General features: G+C 43.6%; 3 protein-coding genes, 1 long non-coding RNA gene and 3 other non-coding genes across 24 annotated transcripts in view; 2 read left to right on the plus strand and 5 right to left on the minus strand.

The window, feature by feature from the left end:
* Positions 1 to 16: 16 nt before the first annotated feature.
* Positions 17 to 8,027, plus strand: GLT8D1 (glycosyltransferase 8 domain containing 1). Of its 3 annotated transcripts, none has more exons than XM_064156563.1 (10): positions 17 to 709; positions 1,371 to 1,423; positions 1,518 to 1,616; positions 2,140 to 2,356; positions 2,995 to 3,112; positions 3,622 to 3,706; positions 3,932 to 4,044; positions 4,565 to 4,731; positions 4,888 to 5,000; positions 5,675 to 8,027. In XM_064156563.1, the coding sequence occupies exons 2-10, from the start codon at positions 1,408 to 1,410 to the stop codon at positions 5,863 to 5,865; spliced, it is 1,119 nt and encodes a 372-aa protein (XP_064012633.1). In that variant the 5' UTR covers positions 17 to 709; positions 1,371 to 1,407; the 3' UTR covers positions 5,866 to 8,027. The 3 variants fall into 3 exon arrangements, with proteins under 3 accessions (XP_064012633.1, XP_064012634.1, XP_064012635.1); XM_064156564.1 differs by having other exon boundaries at positions 17 to 426; XM_064156565.1 differs by having other exon boundaries at positions 17 to 145.
* On the minus strand, positions 4,505 to 5,517 carry LOC135182447 (uncharacterized). The gene is made up of 2 exons (XR_010305211.1): positions 5,300 to 5,517; positions 4,505 to 5,254 (listed from the first exon to the last, which is right to left on the minus strand). It is a non-coding gene; the product is annotated as an uncharacterized LOC135182447 (long non-coding RNA).
* On the minus strand, positions 6,689 to 14,991 carry GNL3 (G protein nucleolar 3). Its single transcript, XM_064156562.1, has 15 exons — positions 14,891 to 14,991; positions 14,579 to 14,637; positions 14,298 to 14,435; positions 13,578 to 13,691; positions 13,318 to 13,401; positions 12,668 to 12,803; positions 11,679 to 11,782; positions 10,786 to 10,921; positions 10,198 to 10,285; positions 9,650 to 9,833; positions 8,866 to 9,008; positions 8,312 to 8,448; positions 7,551 to 7,753; positions 7,159 to 7,240; positions 6,689 to 7,068 (listed from the first exon to the last, which is right to left on the minus strand). Exons 1-15 carry the CDS (start codon positions 14,901 to 14,903, stop codon positions 6,992 to 6,994), a joined length of 1,698 nt encoding a protein of 565 aa, XP_064012632.1. The 5' UTR covers positions 14,904 to 14,991; the 3' UTR covers positions 6,689 to 6,991.
* On the minus strand, positions 9,905 to 9,982 carry LOC135182669 (small nucleolar RNA SNORD69). The gene has a single exon (XR_010305266.1). It is a non-coding gene; the product is annotated as a small nucleolar RNA SNORD69 (small nucleolar RNA).
* On the minus strand, positions 10,379 to 10,452 carry LOC135182668 (small nucleolar RNA SNORD19). The gene has a single exon (XR_010305265.1). It is a non-coding gene; the product is annotated as a small nucleolar RNA SNORD19 (small nucleolar RNA).
* Positions 12,537 to 12,612, minus strand: LOC135182667 (small nucleolar RNA SNORD19). The gene has a single exon (XR_010305264.1). It is a non-coding gene; the product is annotated as a small nucleolar RNA SNORD19 (small nucleolar RNA).
* A 47-nt stretch (positions 14,992 to 15,038) lies between the features above and the next one.
* The window catches only part of PBRM1 (polybromo 1), a 56,068-nt gene continuing 51,509 nt past the window's right edge, over positions 15,039 to 19,597 (plus strand). For 12 of the 16 annotated variants that reach the window (XM_064156542.1, XM_064156550.1, XM_064156553.1 and 9 more), the window contains exons 1-3: positions 15,039 to 15,173; positions 17,737 to 17,859; positions 18,941 to 19,096. In XM_064156542.1, the coding sequence (XP_064012612.1) occupies positions 17,821 to 17,859; positions 18,941 to 19,096 (195 nt within the window). In that variant the 5' untranslated portion in view covers positions 15,039 to 15,173; positions 17,737 to 17,820. The remainder of the gene's footprint in view (positions 15,174 to 17,736; positions 17,860 to 18,940; positions 19,097 to 19,597) is intronic. The other 4 variants (XM_064156544.1, XM_064156554.1, XM_064156546.1 and 1 more) reach the window with 3 other exon arrangements.

Here is a 19,597-nt window from a genome sequence, read left to right on the forward strand (position 1 = left end):
CCGCTTCCGCGGGCTGCGGCTTAGGGCTCCGCCGCTGCCCTGCGTCACTGCCGCCCTGCTCCGCTGGCAGCACCGGCGAGACGCTATCTCCGCGGCAACGGCGGTGTCGAGTCCAGGACCTCTGACAGGGCTCTTAGCATAGCAGGTGCGAGGCATCCGCGAGGTTGCCCGTCTGGAATCGACACTGACTTGGCGGCCCACAGGCAGCCCTCACTGCTCAAGGCTTGAACGTGCTTCGTGAAATCGCCAGAAGCCCCCGACAGCCCCTTTAGTGCCGCGGGGGTGGGCGCGGCGCAGCCTTCGCGCCTCTCAGTCGCCAGGCATCGCCGCGGACAGCTGCGGCCCTTGGGGTTCAGTGGCGGTGCGCTGCTTAGGTGGCAGTTGGCAGTGACGGCGGGAGATGGTGAGAGCGAGCAGGAGCTTTCGGTGAGGAATTGTTGGGCCCGGCCCTGCTGGCCTCACAGTGCGGTCCCTGGGGTCCCTGCCTTGCCTTCCGCAAACCGCGGAGGAGCCGCGCATGGGGGCCGCAGCGGAGCCCCGGCGAGGCGGCAGCCCCAGGGAGCGCGGTTTGTGCCGCTGGGCGATGCAGGCATGGAGAATGCGGTGAAACGTGGGGAACGTCGGGTGCCCAATTTAGTGTGTGTAAATGGCGTCACCGGAGCAGCAAACTGCAGCAGGGTAGCGATGAGCAGGTGTTTGAGTACTTACTGTGAGTCTGTGTTTGCAGTTTGTGTTTGTTGAGTCAGTCCCTAAATGCTTGTAGCTCAGGCTGTCGTAGTGTCATCGAAGGGCAGAAACTGTATGTACGAATTGTGTGCCCAAGTGGCATCATTGCATTGTAATTTTGCCTTCTTCTTCTATAATGTGGTGGGAATACCTTCGTTCACAGTGTTTTCTGTGATGACACTTCAGCTGGCAGTCTGTTAGAGAATTTCATGGTTTTGAAAATGTATAGTGCTGTTTGCTAAGGTCTTATAAATGCTGTGTCCTGTCAAAATCTTAGTTAAGTATGGTAAAAACTATGACTACTTGCCCTGTTGATGGCATACTTCCAGTTCAGACAGTTACATTCTTTCAACAGCAACCATACATAATTTTCCAGATTCTTTTCATGCCACTTTTGGCTGGCAGGAGTTAGTGTTTGTTTTGTTGTTATGTCAGGGAAGTAAATGGCAAGATCTGTATTCCCCTTCTTTGATCTCAAGAGTTCCTCTTCAGATCCATTGTTGTTGCTACACACTTACTGGCATTCATAGTCAGTTATTAAAATGTGGCATCCAGCATTTGGAAACTGTTTTGGCACTTGTAGTTACAGTGTGCTTTGCCTACTGAAAGTAGGAAGTAACTGATGGATTTTTTTTCTCTTGCAGGTTTGCAGAAACCTTATGCTAGTAAAATAAGAGAAAAATGACTTTAAGGAAAGGTATGTGTATAGGTGTGTCTCTACTTCTTTCTGAGTTCCCAGGCTTTCTCTTGTTGTATTGATTAACTTTTTTTTCCCCCTTTTATTTTTTCAGTGAATATTTCCATCCTTATAGTGGCTGTTGTAATTTTTTTGCTGGTTCTTCATCATAACTTCTTAGGCCTCAGTGACTTCTTGAAACGGGAGTTGTCAGGTATGTTGAGTTTTAATTCAATTAAAATAATAATTTTTTTTAAATTGATGGGAAAGGTTGTGCTCTGGCCACTTAGAAATTGCCACGTTGCTGAAATAGTATGTATAATAACAATCAGTTACTTGCATAACAAGATGCAATTTTGGTACTCTTTGTATCTTTTCCTCTTCTCATACCAAAGAAACTTCATCTTTGTGGGTACAATTGTCTGTTCTTGCTATCCTGGGACTTTTCTTGGCCAGAAAGCCAGTGAAGATAGCAGTAAGGGTTCCTTCTGGCTTTAAAAGTTATTAAGATATGATTCAGTGTTTTCCTGTTCATTAACTTCTCTTTCTCTCAAGAGCAGGTGCAATACTTTAAGTATTTGATACTGGCATGCTGTAATTCACACCTCAGCTGAGGCATTCAAGAGCTTGCCTGCTTCAACTAGTAGTAGTTGAAAGCATTAGGAATGTAAGCATGATAATAATGTCTGTGTTTTGTTTGCCTTAACCAAATATATGATGTCATTTGTACTCCACAGATTCAAATCCAGTAGGACTTCAGCCTATAGATTTCATACCTGCAGTTCCCCAGAGACTGGCAGATGGGAGAAATGATAAAGAGATTTCTGTGGTCATCGCAGCATCAGATGAGAGGCTTGGGGGTGCCATTGCAGCCATGAACAGTATTTACTTTCACACCAGATCCAACGTGGTTTTCTATATTGTTACTTTGAATGATACTGTGGATCACTTGAGGTAATGATCTTTATAGATTCCTGCAATACCGTGAAACTTAAGTATCTGTGGGAAGAGGAAGAGCTGACTTCCCTGGCACTGCACTCCTCTAAGTTGCAGTCCTATCTGCTGCTGCTTATTGCAGCTTTTTGACGAGGCTGCTCCTGGGGAGTACACAGTCATTGCTTGTGGTGATGTCTCAGGGATGAAAGAAAACAATCTTTTCTGGTGGGATTGGAATTAGAGGGTGGAGAGATTGTGAAAGCTTCTACCTAAGTTTCAGCAAAGCAATTCAAATGCTGTAAATTAATTTTCTCCACTTTTTCTAGGTTGTTCATTGATCTTACTTTTACCTGCATCCACTCACACTGACAATTTTTGTGGAGGTCTTGTGATTACAGGACCATGTATCTGTAATGAAATGGAAGTGACCTCAGACCTTTCATGTGTCACAGCTGTGCATTATTCTGAGGGTGGGCATGTCCCTGCAGTCATATAGGACCCCACCAACCTCCACAATAGATTGTGTTCTGTATGTATGTCTGTTGGATGGGATAGCAAGTGGCCATGTCAGGATGTGTCACTGACATTTTGGCCACTTGCTTATGAGTTGATTTCTGTCTTGGTTAACAAGATCTGTGCCTTGTTCCTGTTTGCAGGCTGTGGCTGAGTAAGACTGCTCTGAAAAATTTGCAGTACCGAATTTTGAATTTTGACCCTCATGTCTTAGAAGGGAAGGTACAAGTGGATCCTCAAAAGCCAGACACCTTAAAACCAGTGAGGATGATGTTGATTACTTTTTGCAGTTATGAGTTAGTAACAATATATTTTGATATTGCTCTTGTGCACATCTAGAGATCAAACCCACATCTGTTAGCATAGACACAATTTTTTTCTAATACAGTTCTGAAATTTCAGCAAGAATAAATTTCCAGAGAGCTATTGAAATCCATCTCTTACTATGTATGCATGCTTAGTACTGGTTTTTGCTGCTAACTAGGGTGAAACACAGCAGCTCACCTGTCAAGCATGCCAGCATCTCAGAGGCACTGCCAATACACATGGCAGAACAGGCCAATTTATCAGTGCACTGATCCATAGGAAACTCTGGAATTGATGGAACTTGTTAACTAACATCTATGACATTGCTGCCTGTTTTACATCCTTGATAGAAGTTGTCATAGGTGTTAGTGCCATGGATAAATGCCAGGAGGATCAGCGAATTACACATTTACTTGGACAGTTTTTAATTTAATCTTTCACTTCTCTTACTTTCTTGTTTTCAGTTAACTTTTGCGAGATTCTACTTGCCCACTTTGGTACCTCATGCAGAGAAGGCCATCTATGTGGATGATGATGTCATAGTGCAAGGTATGGGACCTTTTCTTGGCCTTTTGCCATTGATCTTATGCTGAGGTCAGTGTGCAGTCTCTTACAGTAACCAAACAATTCTGCTTCAAGAAAAGATGTAAAAGCTTTATAAATAGGAATTAGTTTAATTAAACAAAGTGGCCTTATCTACAGTAGTAATGGCATTCACTCACTGCTTAAATCAGGATTGCTTTTAATTTTTCTGTGCTTACTTCCATTTTCCAGATGATATCCTTGAACTTTACAACACTCCACTGAAACCTGGACATGCAGCTGCATTTTCAGAGGACTGTGACTCAACCACTAATAAAGTTGCTGTCCGTGGAGCAGGCAATCAGGTCAATTTTATACTGTTTCAGTGCTAGGAATGCCATAGATCACAGGCTTTGCAAACATGCACAATGTTCTTGCATGTTGACTTATGGATGCAGTGAACCTAAAGGTGTTACTGACCTTACCCAGATCATTTTATTCTGTTTTTGTTACACCTGCAGTTTCTGTTAGTGCAACTAAAAGCGCTTGGAATTTTTGCTGTGCTTTGCAATGAGAGCAGCTCCCATTGTGAAACAGGAGTAGGTCTTAGAACATCAGAGGGACTATTTTTCTTCTGTGAGTGTACAAAAAGTACTTTTTCTGGGATTTGGTACTGTATTAATAAATAAGCTATTATAAAGAACATGGAACATTCCTTAAAATAGGTGGTTTATATAATCATATTTTTAAACTGTTCAACCTTTGAAGCTTCCTTTCTCTCATTTCAAAGAAAGGGGTATTTGCTTTAATAACTTGTCTGTTGGGATTGTGCAAACTTTATTTTAAACTAATTCGTACTTTCTCCCTTCCCCTTTTTTTCCACAGTATAATTACATTGGGTTTCTAGATTACAAAAAAGAAACCATCCGAAAGCTTGCCATGAAAGCCAACACCTGCTCTTTCAATCCAGGAGTTTTTGTTGCTAATTTGACAGAGTGGAAATTACAGAACATCACTCAGCAGTTGGAGAAGTGGATGGCACTTAATGTAGCGTAAGTACCCCTAAACTGAGAGTGCCAGTGGGGCAGGGATTACATTATGGTGGTGGCATTTAACTGTTAAGTGAAAGGCTATGTGTCTGTGGATAATCATCTGATTTAGGGCCATACAGGCATCCTTTCCCAATTTCTTTTCATCTTAACTTCCAGAGAGGAGCTTTACAGTAGGACTCTGGCTGGCAGCATCACAACTCCTCCACTGCTGATTGTATTTTACAAGCAACATTCCAGTATAGATCCCATGTGGAATGTCCGGCATCTCGGTATGTACAAAACGTTGTGACACTGCTCCCTCAGTGTGGTTCTCCAGGTCAGTAGCTGGACACCTAATTAATGCAGCAGATGGATCTTTTCTTCCCCTACTTTATATTTTATTCTCTACTAAAGAAACAGCTTTGCACTACCATCTTGGAGCTTTGTGGTCTGGTCCTTTCTTTTGTGTTTTGAACTGCTAGGGCAGTAGTTCTTCAACTGACTTTTAAATTTCTTCTCATTTTCCTTTTCTTTTTCCACAAACCTATTTTATCTGAAGTGATCATTTTCCTTTTCTTTTTCCACAAACCTATTTTATCTGAAGTGATCATAGGAATTTCTTCTTGCTTGTTGAGCAAAACATTCAGATCTACTCTGCTGCTGGTGAAACCCCAATGCATGGAGAGCTTTCTTAATTTTTTTCAATGAACAATACCTAGGCTGCTGAATACATCTGTCTGTTAAAGGGCTTTCAGAGAATGTGGAAGTTAATTTAGAAGTTAATCTGCTTCAGTATTTATTTTAAACATGATTAAATTTTGCCCTGATCTCTGCCTCTTTTATCACTTCCTTTCTCCGTAAATGACAAGACTTCTTTTGTTACAATCCTTTGAAGTTAAAATATTGCACATTGGTGTTACTGCTGCCTTTATTTCAGGCACTAATGCTTCTTTTTCAATAATAGGGTCTAGTGCTGGAAAAAGGTACTCTCCTCAGTTTGTGAAGGCTGCCAAGCTGCTCCACTGGAATGGACATTTAAAACCCTGGGGAAGAACAGCCTCGTATGCTGAAGTCTGGGAGAAGTGGTATGTCCCTGACCCTACTGGCAAGTTCAGTCTGATTCGCAGACATTCAGAAGCCTATGAAGCAAAGTAGTCAATTTTCATAACCAATGCCATTTTCTCAGGAAACTTCTGGAGCCAAGCAGAACATTGTGGGTTGGTTTTTTTTTTTTCCAACTTGTATTCCAGAGCAGTCTTTGCCTTCCAGAGCAGAAAGTTATGCACTCTGGAGCAGTTCTGATAGGCACAGGTCCAAAGGAGAGTCACTTCTATGACAGATGATGCAGTATGATATAAAGCAAGGGAGAATATCCACAAACTAGCACTTGTGTTTCCATCTTCACTGCAAGTCTTCTAGAGGAGGATTGTTAGCTAAAGAGGGTTTCCAAGAACTTCCAGTTGGTGCCTGCACCATGCAGATCTTCCAAAGCAGGGTACTGCAACTAGGAGCTGCCTGGGTTTTGTTCTGGGATGACTGTTTTTTTCTTATCCTGTGAAACAGCCTCAAAAACCCTTTCTTGCATGAATTCTCCCCCCACCCATTTCTGTGTTAGCCTTGCAGAATTCTGCAAACTTGAATCCCTTTTTTGACAGATGAGTCTTTCAAGTGTTATTTCTCTATGCAAAATGAACTGCCAGTGAACTAAAAGCTTTTTTTTTGTGGAGTGGAGAAAGCTCTGTGAATTTTAACATGTTGACTCAAACCTCAGGTAAATGGCCATCATCTGCTTTATATTTAGGATTTTAGGATTTCAGGATTTCAAGCTGCTAACTCATTGCAGTCATTGCCTATAGCTCTGTTTGCCATGAGTGCTGATCTGTGGTTTATTACTTAATTGTTTTTACTGAATTTTGATGGACAAGAACCATTCTTGTCCTTGAACTGACCAGGAGTAATGGAGTAACTTCAGTCGCCAGACTTTGAAACATCTTTTTTTTATAAGGGAAAGTGAACTCAGTCCATTAGGATGTTTTTTAAATCATCTTTAGTACAGGAATTAAAATTTAGGACTTAAAGCTGAATGCAATCTGTTTGCTACACTTGTATGAAATCTACAAGGATCAAGGGAGATACACCATTATACACATTATTTGACACAGCCACCATTGGGAATCTTTGCAGCAGCTCTGGTATGCAGCACTCCTCTAACTTGTGCCCCAAGACAAGTCTTGGTGAGCGTTCTGTAAGCCAGTAAGCAGCGCCTCCACACAGGGCTTCATTACACATAGTCTGTATTAAAATCGTAGGCATCATCTTCAGCAGCTGTCTCATCCAGGGGATTGGAATGTTTGCTCTCTGAGAAAGGAAAATTGTAGAGTTGGTGAAACCAATGCGAGTGCTAGAGTACCAAAGGCTACTCTTCAAGCTAGGGTTTTTCATACACACCTGCTATCTGCTTGTTTGAATTTGCAGAACGTGTTTGTTGTTTTCCAAGCTTTGTTTTCCTGGTAACTTGAACCTTGCTTTCCTGCAAGTCAGAGAGGTCAAACCTGGTTATTCAGGTACCACTAATAAGTCTCTCACGCAAATGAAACCTAACAGACACCAATGATAGTGTGGATGTCCCCTTGCGTAGTTGGCCAGGAACTCAGAACAGTGCTATTCACTTAACTAAAAAAACAGCCCAACTTAAGGGTTGGGTTCTCCAGGAGAAAGGCTTTCTGATTACTCCTGGTGGCTCCACAATGCCTACATGTTCTCAGTTTACAGCAGGGTATTGACTGAGTACTTGGTGTCAGGTTCTGAACAGGTAGAGGCCTAATGAAACCCTGATTTACCTCTTCAATATCACTCTCTTCTTCTGCATCATTTTGATCATCATCACATTCTGTGAAATCCTCTTCTTCCTCCTCCTCCTTGCTCGTTTCCAAGTTTTCCCATTCTGATGCTTCCTCTGTCACTTTATTTTCCTCTATTATCCCATTTGACATACCAGCTGACTGAAAAATTAAGCTATTTGATGGACTTGGGAATTTTAAAGCTGGGAAAAAAACATAGGAGGAAGTGTCTAAGTCACTGTTTGGCAGCACATTTGTAAAGCTTACCTGCTGAGAGGACAGCCATTTAGGTCAGAGCTAGAAAAAGACAGTCCTGCCCTTTCCCTGCCACAAGACTCCCACATAAGCAAGTAGAACAAAGTGCAGTTCTCTGCAAATAGCTTTCACTCAGGCATCTACAGATGACTATTTGGAGCTGGAAAACCTAAATCTGAATGTAGACTGTACTCAGTAAAATGTATTTTCTTGGCCTAATCAGCCAGTGCTTATGTTCTCTCCAGTGTTCTTTTCCTCTGTCTCCTATTGAGGAGGGTTAGGTCAGATTAGTAGAAACTAAGAACCAGCAGGGGCAATTTGTTTTAAGATAGCACAAAGAGGCACTGTTCTAGTGCATCAGAATCCATTTCTTTAAAAGGTTCATATTCACTGCAATCTGGCAAAGCTATCTAATAAACCCCAGGGCGGACTTGCATTCACAAATTCCTGTTAAGGTTGCTACTACCACTCTTAATAGTAGCAGTGCATTACATTAGCAGACCCACCTTGAACAATGGTGTTGTTTCCTTCTTCCAGGTTCTTTAAATTAAAGCCCTCCTGCATTTCAGCTATTTTGTCTTCTGTAAGATAGGGTGGCAGTATCTGAGATTCTGGAGGCTGTGAGTGGTAGCTTATTTTAGCTCTGGGAAAATAAAATACTAGCATTAAAAACAACCAAAGACAACATAGTTATTGCATCTAAAAATAAAACCAGTGCAAAGAACTCTTGTAACTCCTCAACCTGATTACTGATGCATCATCTGTTTAACAGCAGTTAAAATAGCTATCTAAATGACTACAAAGTTGTCATGAACAGTATGAAGTTGGATAGCCCACTCCTGAGAGAGGAAAGAAATGGAATACTTTGTCACTGCAGATCATCTGTTGGTAAAATTCATTAGCTTTCTTTACCAAAGTGAAGTGTGACAATGGAAAAAAAAATATCCAAACAAAAAGCTCAGCCTCTCTTTTAAATACTTGACAGGATTCAGAGCTTTTGCTGTGCTGGATTAACAACATAAAGGTAATCAGCATAAAGCAAAATTCAAAGCGTACGTACCCCGTCCAGTCACAAAGCAGTAATTTAGCCATATTTTCTATGTCAGGAACACCTCCCTTTTTCAGCATACCCCTTTTCTGAGCAAGTAAGGCTAAAAACTCTTCTGTGTCCCTGAAATCTGGGATAGTATAGCGCAGCATTACCTAGAGCAAAAGGATAAGGTACATTCAGACACACACACTTCTAGTTTTAGGAACAGAAGAGCAAATCGGTTTGGGTTACAACAAGGACGGAAGAGTATGAGAAGAGCCATTTTTCTCTCTCATGTGGGACTAAACATTACAAAGCTTGCATCAACAAATTCATCCACTGTTCACCCACACCAGTGGGTGTATGGAGACAGCAGACCAGTTGGTGAAAACACAGTTCTGTAATAACTGAATGGGAATTTAGGCTTTGCTTAATCTCCTTGAATCTAGAGAGTGAAATCAGAGTTGGATCTGAAGTCTTCACTGTAAGGATAGGAAGCAGTCAGAGTATCTTCATTTTTTCACTCTTGATGCTGTGATGAGCTCTTAAATGCAGCTTTTAAAAAATCAGAAACGTTATTTTCTGATCTGGCTAACAATTTCCTGGCATACAGTTTCTGCTGCTGTTTGTGGGACTGAAAGGTGACCTTTGGTGTTCAGACCATTAGCCAAAGTTTGATATTTTATATAGTATGGGGAATGCATTGCAAAATCTACCAGAATTAGCTGGAGTGAAATTAACTTTCCTTATTGGCCTAAGTCATCTACAGAAAAGACAAATGCAGTTGAGAGACGTGGAAAAAGATGGAGCTCACCTGCTGTTTACTGCAGTGATTTAGAATGGCCTCTATTCCTTCAAGCACATCTGCTGAGCATGGTTCTTCAGTATTTATGATACTTCTCAAGGCAAGAGCCAGGGCACTGTTGGAAGGATCTGCAATTATACTTGGACTGTCCAAAATCTTTGTCTGCTTATCAATGTGCACAATTTGCACAGACCTATTCAAGGAGAAATGCATGGTGAGGAGATAATAACTAGCAAAGGAACCAGTAATGATTGAGGTGTGCAAAGCACAAAGCTCAGGGTTGGATTGAATAGACTTCACAGAGAGTCAGTTTCAATGCTTCTTCATCATATGCTTTGTGTAGGACAGAAATCGACATCTACAAAACCCAAATTTATACACTGTATTCTCTCACAACAGCTTGCATCACACACAGCACTATCTTCCATTCTGGCAGATTTAAATGTGCATTTAAAACTGGGCATGCTTTGCCCATAATGGTTGGAAATTACAGACAAACTCAATCAAAACACAAGAAGCAGCAGGGAAATGAATGGCTTTCTTCAGACTCTGCTTACTTGGTAACACCTCTTGCTACGCCAACATTGCAAGCACGAACTCCTTTAAGACTGTTGATTATGCTGCTCTTTCCCACATTAGGGAAACCTGAAAAAAACCACATAAATCCTTGTGTAAGATAAAGAAGAAAACTCAGACCACATAGCACTGTTTCTTTTAAGTGTCTTTGGTAAGGTGTATCTTCAGTGTGAGATCAGAGTTGGATCTGAAGTCTTCATTACAGAAGTAAGACAAAGTCTGTATCCTCATTTCTCACACGAAGAAAAACATTGAGGGTGCCACCACAGATCTTAACAGGTAAGAGGAAGGCAGTGCAAGCTGCATGGCATGTAACCTCTTTGTTTCCTTACTAGATAATCAGCTAAGGCCTCATCTCAGAGTGTGCCTTCCAAAAATTGCATACAGTACACGAATGTAAATGTAACATTGCTGTCAACTGCAGTACTACAACAGTGAGTCTGAGAGGATGGTATGAACGTGGTTTACAAAGCCCAAAGGCAAGTCATGGTAGTTGTTAAACCAATATATACTACAGGATTCCAAAACTTTATTGGATGAGAAGGAAACTCGTGTCTCCAAACACTTACCTACTACCCCAACTTGAATGGGTCTATTTTGAGTCTTGACATGCTCTTGAAGAAGTTTCAAAAGGCTCTTGCTTCCAAAGCACTCAGTGGTTTTCGTTAAGTCAACACGTGCACGTCTCCTTCTGACCTGTTCTGGCTACATGATTCAAAGTTTAGTGTTATATATATATATATTTATCTACTGTAATAATTCCAATCTCTCTATTAGATGATGCCCCAGTGTTCTAAACTGATTTACTGGGCTTGTGATTCTCGCTCAGGCTCTATATCTACCAGATGATGGAATCCTTATATACGCAAATTTATTCAGGAGTCTTCAACGTTTCAGAGGATTTAAAAACCTGCTCTCTGTACTGCCCTATTTCATGCTGTTGTTATCAGGGTTAAGACATGCAGCCTTATGTAGTAACATATGTATGACTCAAAAGAGCACCTTTAGCCTTGAGACTAGGGCACAGGGAGCTAACTCCTTCAGCCTCTTCAGGAAATAATGTCAGGTTCTACCCTTCATTAATGGCCACAGTTAGGATGAATGCAAAAGTGTAGCCTGCACCACTTCACCAATTTGGATGTAACAGGTGCAACCATCCTATGCAAAAGATGAAAAAATCCTCATCTTTCTCCCCTCACCCTCCTTCTCACAGTAATAAAGACTTGCTTTTACTCTAGTCCAGCATGCTGGGCACTAATAATATGCATTTCAACAGCAAGAATTCCTCCACTCTACTACAAAGCTCAGTCAAAGTGCAAGCATATATTCATCAGTTACAGCAGTATCATCAAAAAAGGGGAAAATGAATTTTAAAGAAGAGCTCCTGTTTCTCAGCACATTTCAACATGCATGATGTCTAACACATCAGACTTGGTCATGGGACAGCCTGCAGTACTCTTACCATAGTCCTGTCCTTCATCAGTGTTGCTGATTTGAAAGCAACCGTTGGAAATTCCTTCTTCAAATAATTCAACCATTTCTCCAAGTTCTCCTTTGGCACTAAATCTGGATAAAAGAGCACAGTCCTTTCACTTCTGTGAATCTTAAATGTCACTGTGTGGAGAAAATCAGTGTGGAATGGGGAAGCAGGCTGTATGTTGCCCATTTAGTATGTTTCTTTATGACAAATAATATTTGGTTTAACCCTCCAGTAAAGTATAGAGTGTAGGCAAAAATCACCCAGCCCTACAAGATTTTGTCTTTAGTATCTGCCTCAAGCAGAACATACACAATTATGTTTTTTTCCCCTATATCTCAGGTAGTTAATACCGAGGCCTTGCTAGGAGATTTTGTATGGTGCAGAGTAATGTTCTGTCAAGGATCATCCATGCAAAGGCTACACTGATAAAAAGTTCTCTTTGCTGTTGCTCTGGGGATTTTTTTGGTGGTGAGTGGGTTTTTTGTTTGTTTGGTTTTGCTTTTTTTCCTTCTCTGCTGGTATTTTGCTGATTTCCAGCATTTTTACCTGCTTTCACCTGCTTTTATGCGGATTCCTTCACACAGCAACAAAACAGAGGAAATACTTCCCAAAGCCACATTTAAAATCCAACTATTGCATTCCTTTTCTGATCCTTAACTCTCCATGGCCTTGGTAAGCACCAGCATCATGACCTGTTCACCTATGCTAACAAAAATGTTAAAAATTGTATAACTTCTGTCAAACTTGTCCAAAACTGCCCAATGCGATAAAAAGTTACCACAAACAAAAAAGGCTAATGTGTGTTTACGTGGTGTTTTCTTAGCAAACTAGACTAAAAAGTAGAGCAGTGAACTCAGAGTTGGATCTTATGTCTTCAGTGGAATCTCAGATTCCTTTAAAATCTTCTTCATAGCTCACTGCCACAGCACACAGTGACCAAGTACCACTTCAAGAGAAGCTGTGCTTCTTACCAATTTTGTTCAGAACCAACAGTAGCTTTTTGTCTCCTCCAGAGCAAGTGACAGCTTGCTCCAGTTGAGGACACCGGCAGCCCATTGGATCTCTTGCATCTAAAACTTCTAGAATCAGATCTGAGGCCTCAATCACCTAGGTTAGAAAAAGAAGACTCTCAAGACACCAGACCATTTGCCAGATGACAAATCTGGAATAGCTGTGGCTGACAACAGTTACTGCTGAAATTTCACAGAATAGTTGGTGAGCTTTTTACAGAGTTCTTATTCAAGCTCCTTTCTTCTGAACTGCAAACCAGAAAGCTGAAGTAATTTTTATCTTTTTCTCTAAAAGTAAAAAATCCTTAGACACTAGTACCTCAGTACTACAAAAGATCTTTGACCAGTTGCTAAGTATTCAGTAAGTACTGACACTGCCAAGTAATGACATTAGACAAGTCTAATGCCTCAACATGCTGAATGTCTCAGTAGCTCGCACCAAACACGACTGTAAACCTCCACAACTTCTGTTGCAACATCCCTTACTTCAGTGTGGAAGTTTATTGTGATAAACCTTTATACTTCTTAACAGCTGCACAGTAATGCAAAGAAGGAAATTGTCTCACTGCTGACACTCATCTAATTATACAAAAATAGCTGAAGCTTCTCACCTTCTTGAGCTCCCTGCAGAACGATGTCTTTGAATTTTTATCTAGCAGTTTCTTAGTCTTTGTTTTGGATTTGCCAGAAGATTCCTGCATGCATATAAAAATAAAGGGAATTATTTAACTGATAATTAGTGTATTATACTTGCCTGCATATACAGCCTGAAAGCATAACCTGCAACATACTGCTTAAGATGATGTAATTTCATGATGACTTTTCTTGCTTCTGTAAGCTTCAGACAATCAAAATTATACCAGACACCTACCTTTCCCTCTGCATTTTCCTTGATTTGGGCCACATTCTTTTTAGCTTCAAGCTTCCTCCTCTTCTCATGTTCTTTCTGTCTGCTCAGCTTCTGCTTTTGTTTTAGTTCTTCAAGCTGATTGCAAACAAAAACCCCAGCCAGATAAAACATTTGAAGGTGGTAACACTGTTTTTTCCCCTCATTTACTTATTTCTGACCAAGGTTCCTGAGCCAGCTTATTTAGAAGTCACGGCCAGCCAAGTAGGAACTTTTTTGCATCCCACCCTGAAAAGAATAAACTTGCCTTCAATTGCCTCCAAACCTCTAGGCAGTACCCCTACTGATTAGAGCCCAAAACAACCACCCTGCAGCAGCCACATTAAAACTGAGGGTGCTGCTCTCATGTCACATTACTCCAACTCCAGATTTCAGACTTCTGTATAAACACAGAATGCAAATACCTGGCTTTTGGCATTCTGATGAGATAGTTATGTATACCTGAACACCACAGGCAATTCGGATTGTTGAAAATTACACTTCCAGCATGTTTATAGACACAGTATGAAATGAAGGTCAGAACTACAAGGTCAAATTACCACACTCTATAATGCTGGGAATATTCTTCCTTCTGCTAGGACTGCAGTTGAACCTCTGGGTGTGCACATGTGCCCACGTACAATGCTTCCTTTAAGCTAGGAACGCTTACAGTTCTTGTCCCCTTTATCACAAGCTGTATTTTACCTTCTGCTTTCTTTGCTCTGCTTCTCGCAGAAGCTCTCCTTTAAACGGTGCAGCATTCGGAACACCGGGATCTTTTTTGGGCTTTTTGCGTCCACGTTTTTTGGCTTCCTTCCTGACTTTTCGGTGGTGCTCTCTGATCTGAAGACAGGAACAAGAACGTTTTCTCAGTCTAAGGCAAAAAAATAAAAGATGATCACCCCTCCATCAGCCCCCCGCTCCGTGGGGCAGGGGCAGCCCGGGGGCTCCGCACCGCCGCGGCCTGGCAGCCCGTCGGGCCTCACCTTCTTCTGGATCTTGTAGCGCTTGTGGCAGGTCAGCCTCTTGCTGGCTTTCTTCAGCTCTGCAATGCACGGCGCCCATCAGTGCTGACTCCTCACGATCCGCCCGCGCTCGGGGAAAGCGGCCGAGCTGCCATCGCCGTCAGCTCTTACCGTCCCCCCCAGACCCACGGCGTCCTCATCCTCCTTCGCTCCCCCACCCCCTCCCAGCCCGCTGCCGCCATTCCCTCGCCTCAACGTGCTCGTCGGCGACACTGCCCGACGCCCAACCCCGCCGCTGCCCGCCCTCCCGTCCCGCCGCTGCCCGCCGCTCACTTGGCCGCTTCATGGCCGCGCCGGGCCGCGGCTCCACGTGCAGCTCCGCGCTCCTTCCTCCTGCCGCCGGCGGGCGCTGCCGTAAAGCGAAGCGGCCCTGCCCCGCCGGAGGTGTCGCGCGGGCTCGGCGCGTTTAGCGGCCGGGCGGGTTTTGCGGCAGCGGCGCGCTCGGCGGCACGGAGCGGCGGCGGCATAGGCACAAACGGCAGCGGCAGCGGTGGCGGGGCGGGCGGCAGAGGACGAGCGTGGCCGCGGCTGCCGAAGGCGGAGCGGAGCTGGCTGGGTGAGCGGCGCGGCGCCGGGGTCGCGCAGGCGGGGCGGCGGGCCGGAGCCAGGAGGCCGCTACCTCCCTTTGTGTGGCCACCGCGGGGAGGCAGCGCCTCCTGGGCGCGCAGTAGCGCCGCCACGACGGGCCCCGCGCTGGGCCCGGGGGCGCCGAACCCCTCCGTCTGCTGTCACCTCCCCCGTCCCCGCCTCCCGCCGTTACTCTGGCCCTGGGCGCGGGCCGCCCTGTCGCGGCTGTATCGGTGTCGCTTTCCTTTGCTGGCGTCCCGACCCCGCTAGCTCCGGTGACTCCCTCAGCTCTCCCCTCGGTTTCCTGCCCTCTGTGTTTTACCAAGCACCCCGTCCCGTCACCAGGCCGAGCTCACGGTGACCGCGCGGCGAGCGTTTGGCCGAGAGTCGGCGGCGGTGCGGCCGCTCCCGGGGCCTCTGAAGCGGGGCCCGGGGATTGGGAGCGTGTTTTGGCCGGTGCGGGGGCTAGCGCGGGTCAGAGAGTGGAGGGGACGTGGTCTTGTCAGGCCGTGAGGACATTGGTTGGCCCGGTGCCCGTGAAGGTAGCTTGCTTTGTCTGCGTTTGCCAACAAAGACACCTCCTGAGCCGGGCAGGGTGCGAGCTGGGAGCGGGCAGGGGCCTGCAGGACGGTGTGGGGAAATTACATGGTTTGCCCCTTTGTTAATAAAACGGTGGGTGTGCTGTGCCTCACTTCTTCACCAACTTTGTCCTTTTAGAGTGTCTGGTTGCTGCCATCTCCTTTCTGTGTTGCAGCTGGTTTCAGTGTGATTGGTAATCGGGGGAGATTCTGGCTGTGTTTCCCTCCTTTCTTCCGTGTGCTAAATTTACCACGAATTACTGAATATTTCTGTTGAAATGTGAGAGCTCTTGATAACGATAAAATGCTTTCCGTGGTATCTTATCAGCTTTTTAGCTTTTTTTCATCCTTGGAGGCAGAAAATGAAGCGTTTGCTAGAACCTCGTTGGCTTTTTTTTAAGCGTGTTATCTGAAACGTGTGTAAAAACTGTTCGTTGAAGGAAGTTGGACTTGGTAATACTTGTGGTGGTCAGTCTAGTACAGCATTCGGGAGAGGCATTCTCCCACCTGTTGTATAGGTCTATGGTGGTAGTAGGCAAAGCATTTCTTACAGAGAGCAATTATTAAGATGATGCTCAGGCTTCTGTTGCACAGCAGATGACTTATTTGTAGCAGTGGAAACACTTGGTGTGATTGCTGAGAGACTTGTGAGCTAGTAGTTACGCTGTAGAAGGAAGTCTAGGAGACGTGCCCTAAAGTAAAGAAGTACCCTTCTGTGCATGGGGGAATTAAATGTCTTCATCAGCATGAAAGAGATCTAGAAGGCGATTTATAGTGAGGAACCAGACGTTTGGTATGAGTTTTACATAAGCGGTTCTCTCACCGAGTGTACACGGTATTGTTTTGCACCTTCCTCGGTTGTTAGAGGAGAAGAATGCCTTGGAGGCTGTGTGCAGAGGCCAGGCGGCTGGAGGGTGCGGGTGTGCACCAGCACCTGGGAGCCGCAGCGCACATGCCTCGGTTAACGGGAGCCTGCCTGTAGTTCGCAGGCAGTTCGGTGACTGTCCTCTCCCCCCATGGTTGTTTGGTGATGCCCCCACATCTTTGTTTCGGGACGAGGTTGGACCCAGTGTACTCTTGAGCTCCTAGGTGAAGCATTAGCGGTTGCAGTAGCCTCTCCTGCCCTCCCCAATCAAGAAGCTGTGTTTTGCAGCAGCCTCCACACCAGCACGCGCCTGGCGTTGGCCATTTGATACGGTGTCTCGCAGATAAGCGCGGGAGGCAGCGCCAAGAGCAACAGGCTGATTGTCTCTTCCGGAGATGAACTGCCTGCTCACAGAGCACGGAGCTTCTCTGTACGTGCCTCTTAGGACAACGTCCAGAATACTGAACAGGGAAGCGGCCTCTCAGGGTTTGGAAGGGAGTAGTTGTGTGAGCTAAACAGAAGCGGTAGTTTTGCCGTAAAACGGTTCTGTGTGCTTCTGAAAAAACGCCAGCCCCGGGGATGGGCTAGAAATTGGAACGGCTATATCCTTAATGAAGCAACTTGATGTTGCTTGCTTATGACGATGACAATCCACTCAAGACCGATGGAGCTGTGGCATTATTAGAGAGTCTATTAAATCTTTCTTGATCTTGTTATCTTTTTTCTTATTGTTGGTATAAACACTGTATTGTTTTGCATCCTGTAAGTTTTACTGCTTTCTGGGATTTATTCTCAGGCCAGATACCACTTATGCTTACTCTCTGCTCTGTTTGATGAATCATTCCCCAGCAAGTGGCTGTGAAATCTGTTAATATATATTCAGGAACATTTAAAAATGTGTTTTTGCTGTAAAAATGACAGAAATGTCTAGCGTTCTGTGCACAAAATTACTTTATAGAGTTTCTGCCTGGCTAAAAAAAGTTACCTTCTGCTTCTTGCCTTTTTTTCCCTCTCTGTCACTGTAGTTATTTATTCATTGAGGTTTTTCTTTAATTATCAATCTACTTTCAATTTTCTTCTCTCCCTCTTTTGCTTTTCTTGTCTTCCAGTTTTGCCTGTACTAACACCATTGCTGGTTTGCTACTCTTAGAGTGTTACCTTCTCCCAGTATCTGTACTTGACCATCAGACACTATGAGGAGACTGGCATTTCGAGGTGCTGGTTGTACTCTGGTAAATCTGGTAAATTATTGATTGTATGTGCACCATTCGCTCCATTCCTCTGCCTTAGGGTTTTGCTTTTCTTTATCCCAACTGTTACTTATTCCTGTCTTGTTCATCTAATCTGTGTGCTTGAAATTAATTCTGTCTCTGGCATAAATGCTCTAATGTGGTTATGTTGTGCTGCTGTGCCCTGTGAATCAACGGAGTGCTTACTAGAAGAAGTTCTTTCATTTGGTTGGAAAATGAGTATAGGCTGGGGTAGATGATCTATTTTGTCTTCAGCCTTTGAGACAGCTGCAAATAGAGATATTTTTCTGATGCTGTCTGGAAGCTGGGAAAGAGCCAAGAACTTGTTCTGTAAATCACCGTAGTTGTTGGATGGTAGTTATTCATTTGTCACTGTTTGTGTTGATAAATGCAAAACTATGGCCAAAACAGGACGTGGCTTTTTCTGGTTCTTGATCCTTACACATTCATCCTACTGTTCATCCTGCCATTCATCCCATACATAAAGTGGGAGTGGCAGGTCATACGGTGGTCCAGACTTTTGTTTTGCTTTTGTCTAAGACAAGATATTCAGTGGCCACTTGAATTTTAATTAGTAATTTTTCTGCATGTTTTGTTTTGTGCTTTTGTGTTGCTGTTTGGTGGGGATTTTTTTGTCTGTTTGCTTGTGGTTTGTTTATTTTTGTTTGTCATTTTTGACATGGAATGACATACTTCTACACCAGAACTGAGTGCATGTCTCTGTATATTTTTTTCCTTTAAAACAGCATTTCTTGCTTAGTTATCATGTAGGGGATGAGGTATCAAAATGTAGATAAAGAACGTATCCTAGTAAGAGCTGCTAAATTGACCTTTGTCACTGTGAGCCCTAAGCTCTCTGGCACAGTTGTCAGCAGTGACTATCACACTGTAGGACTTTAACTTTTAGAAAACTGGTGTGTAGAGGGATGGCCTACCTTGAACTGTAGTATGTAATGGAATTTGGTGTTTGAGTCGTCCTGAGTGTTGCTAGTGCTATAGTTAGCTCTCACCAGAGAGTTAGGATGCTCTGCCATGAGTTTAAGAACATTTCTCTTCACTATAGAAGAAGTTGGATTCCATGGGTTCCAAGAGGCGAAGAGCTACCTCACCTTCCAGCAGCGTCAGTGGAGGAGACTTTGACGACAGCCACCACTCCACAAATATACCAGGCCCAAGCAGAAAGAGGAGGAGACTTTCCAATCTCCCAACTGTAGATCCTGTTAGTACTGTATTACTATGTACAATGTATTTTCTTGGGGATGTCCTTGTCTGGGAAATGCTGGATTGTAAAATGGATAATCATGTATAGCACATGCACATGGCTTGTTCTTGTCTATCCCCAGTTTCATCTTTTTCTTTCCCATTTTCCTTTTGCTGCTTTTTTTTTTCTTTTCTGATGATTTTAGCAGAGGGAAGGATGTTGGAGAGGGAGCTGAAATCATAACATGCAGAAGTTGAGAGCTGTGTCTGAATAGCAAATACAGAGATAAGTGGGGAACTGCACAGACAGTGATTGCTGAAGTGTATAATGTCTCTTATGCCTTTGAGTTAGCAGTCTGATTTTAATAATTGCAGGGCAGAAGAACCTGTGTTGCTGCTTTAGATGTCTGTAACTCAGAGAGAATTAATGTTCTGATTAATTTGCATTTTGGGGTACTTTCTTTAGAATTAGCGTTGAAAGGAAGCTCTCTGTGTTTAAAAAAAATAAAAGAAAGAAAAT

Source organism: Pogoniulus pusillus, chromosome 16 (genome assembly GCF_015220805.1).
Source record: "Pogoniulus pusillus isolate bPogPus1 chromosome 16, bPogPus1.pri, whole genome shotgun sequence".
Taxonomy (NCBI): Eukaryota; Metazoa; Chordata; class Aves; order Piciformes; family Lybiidae; genus Pogoniulus; species Pogoniulus pusillus.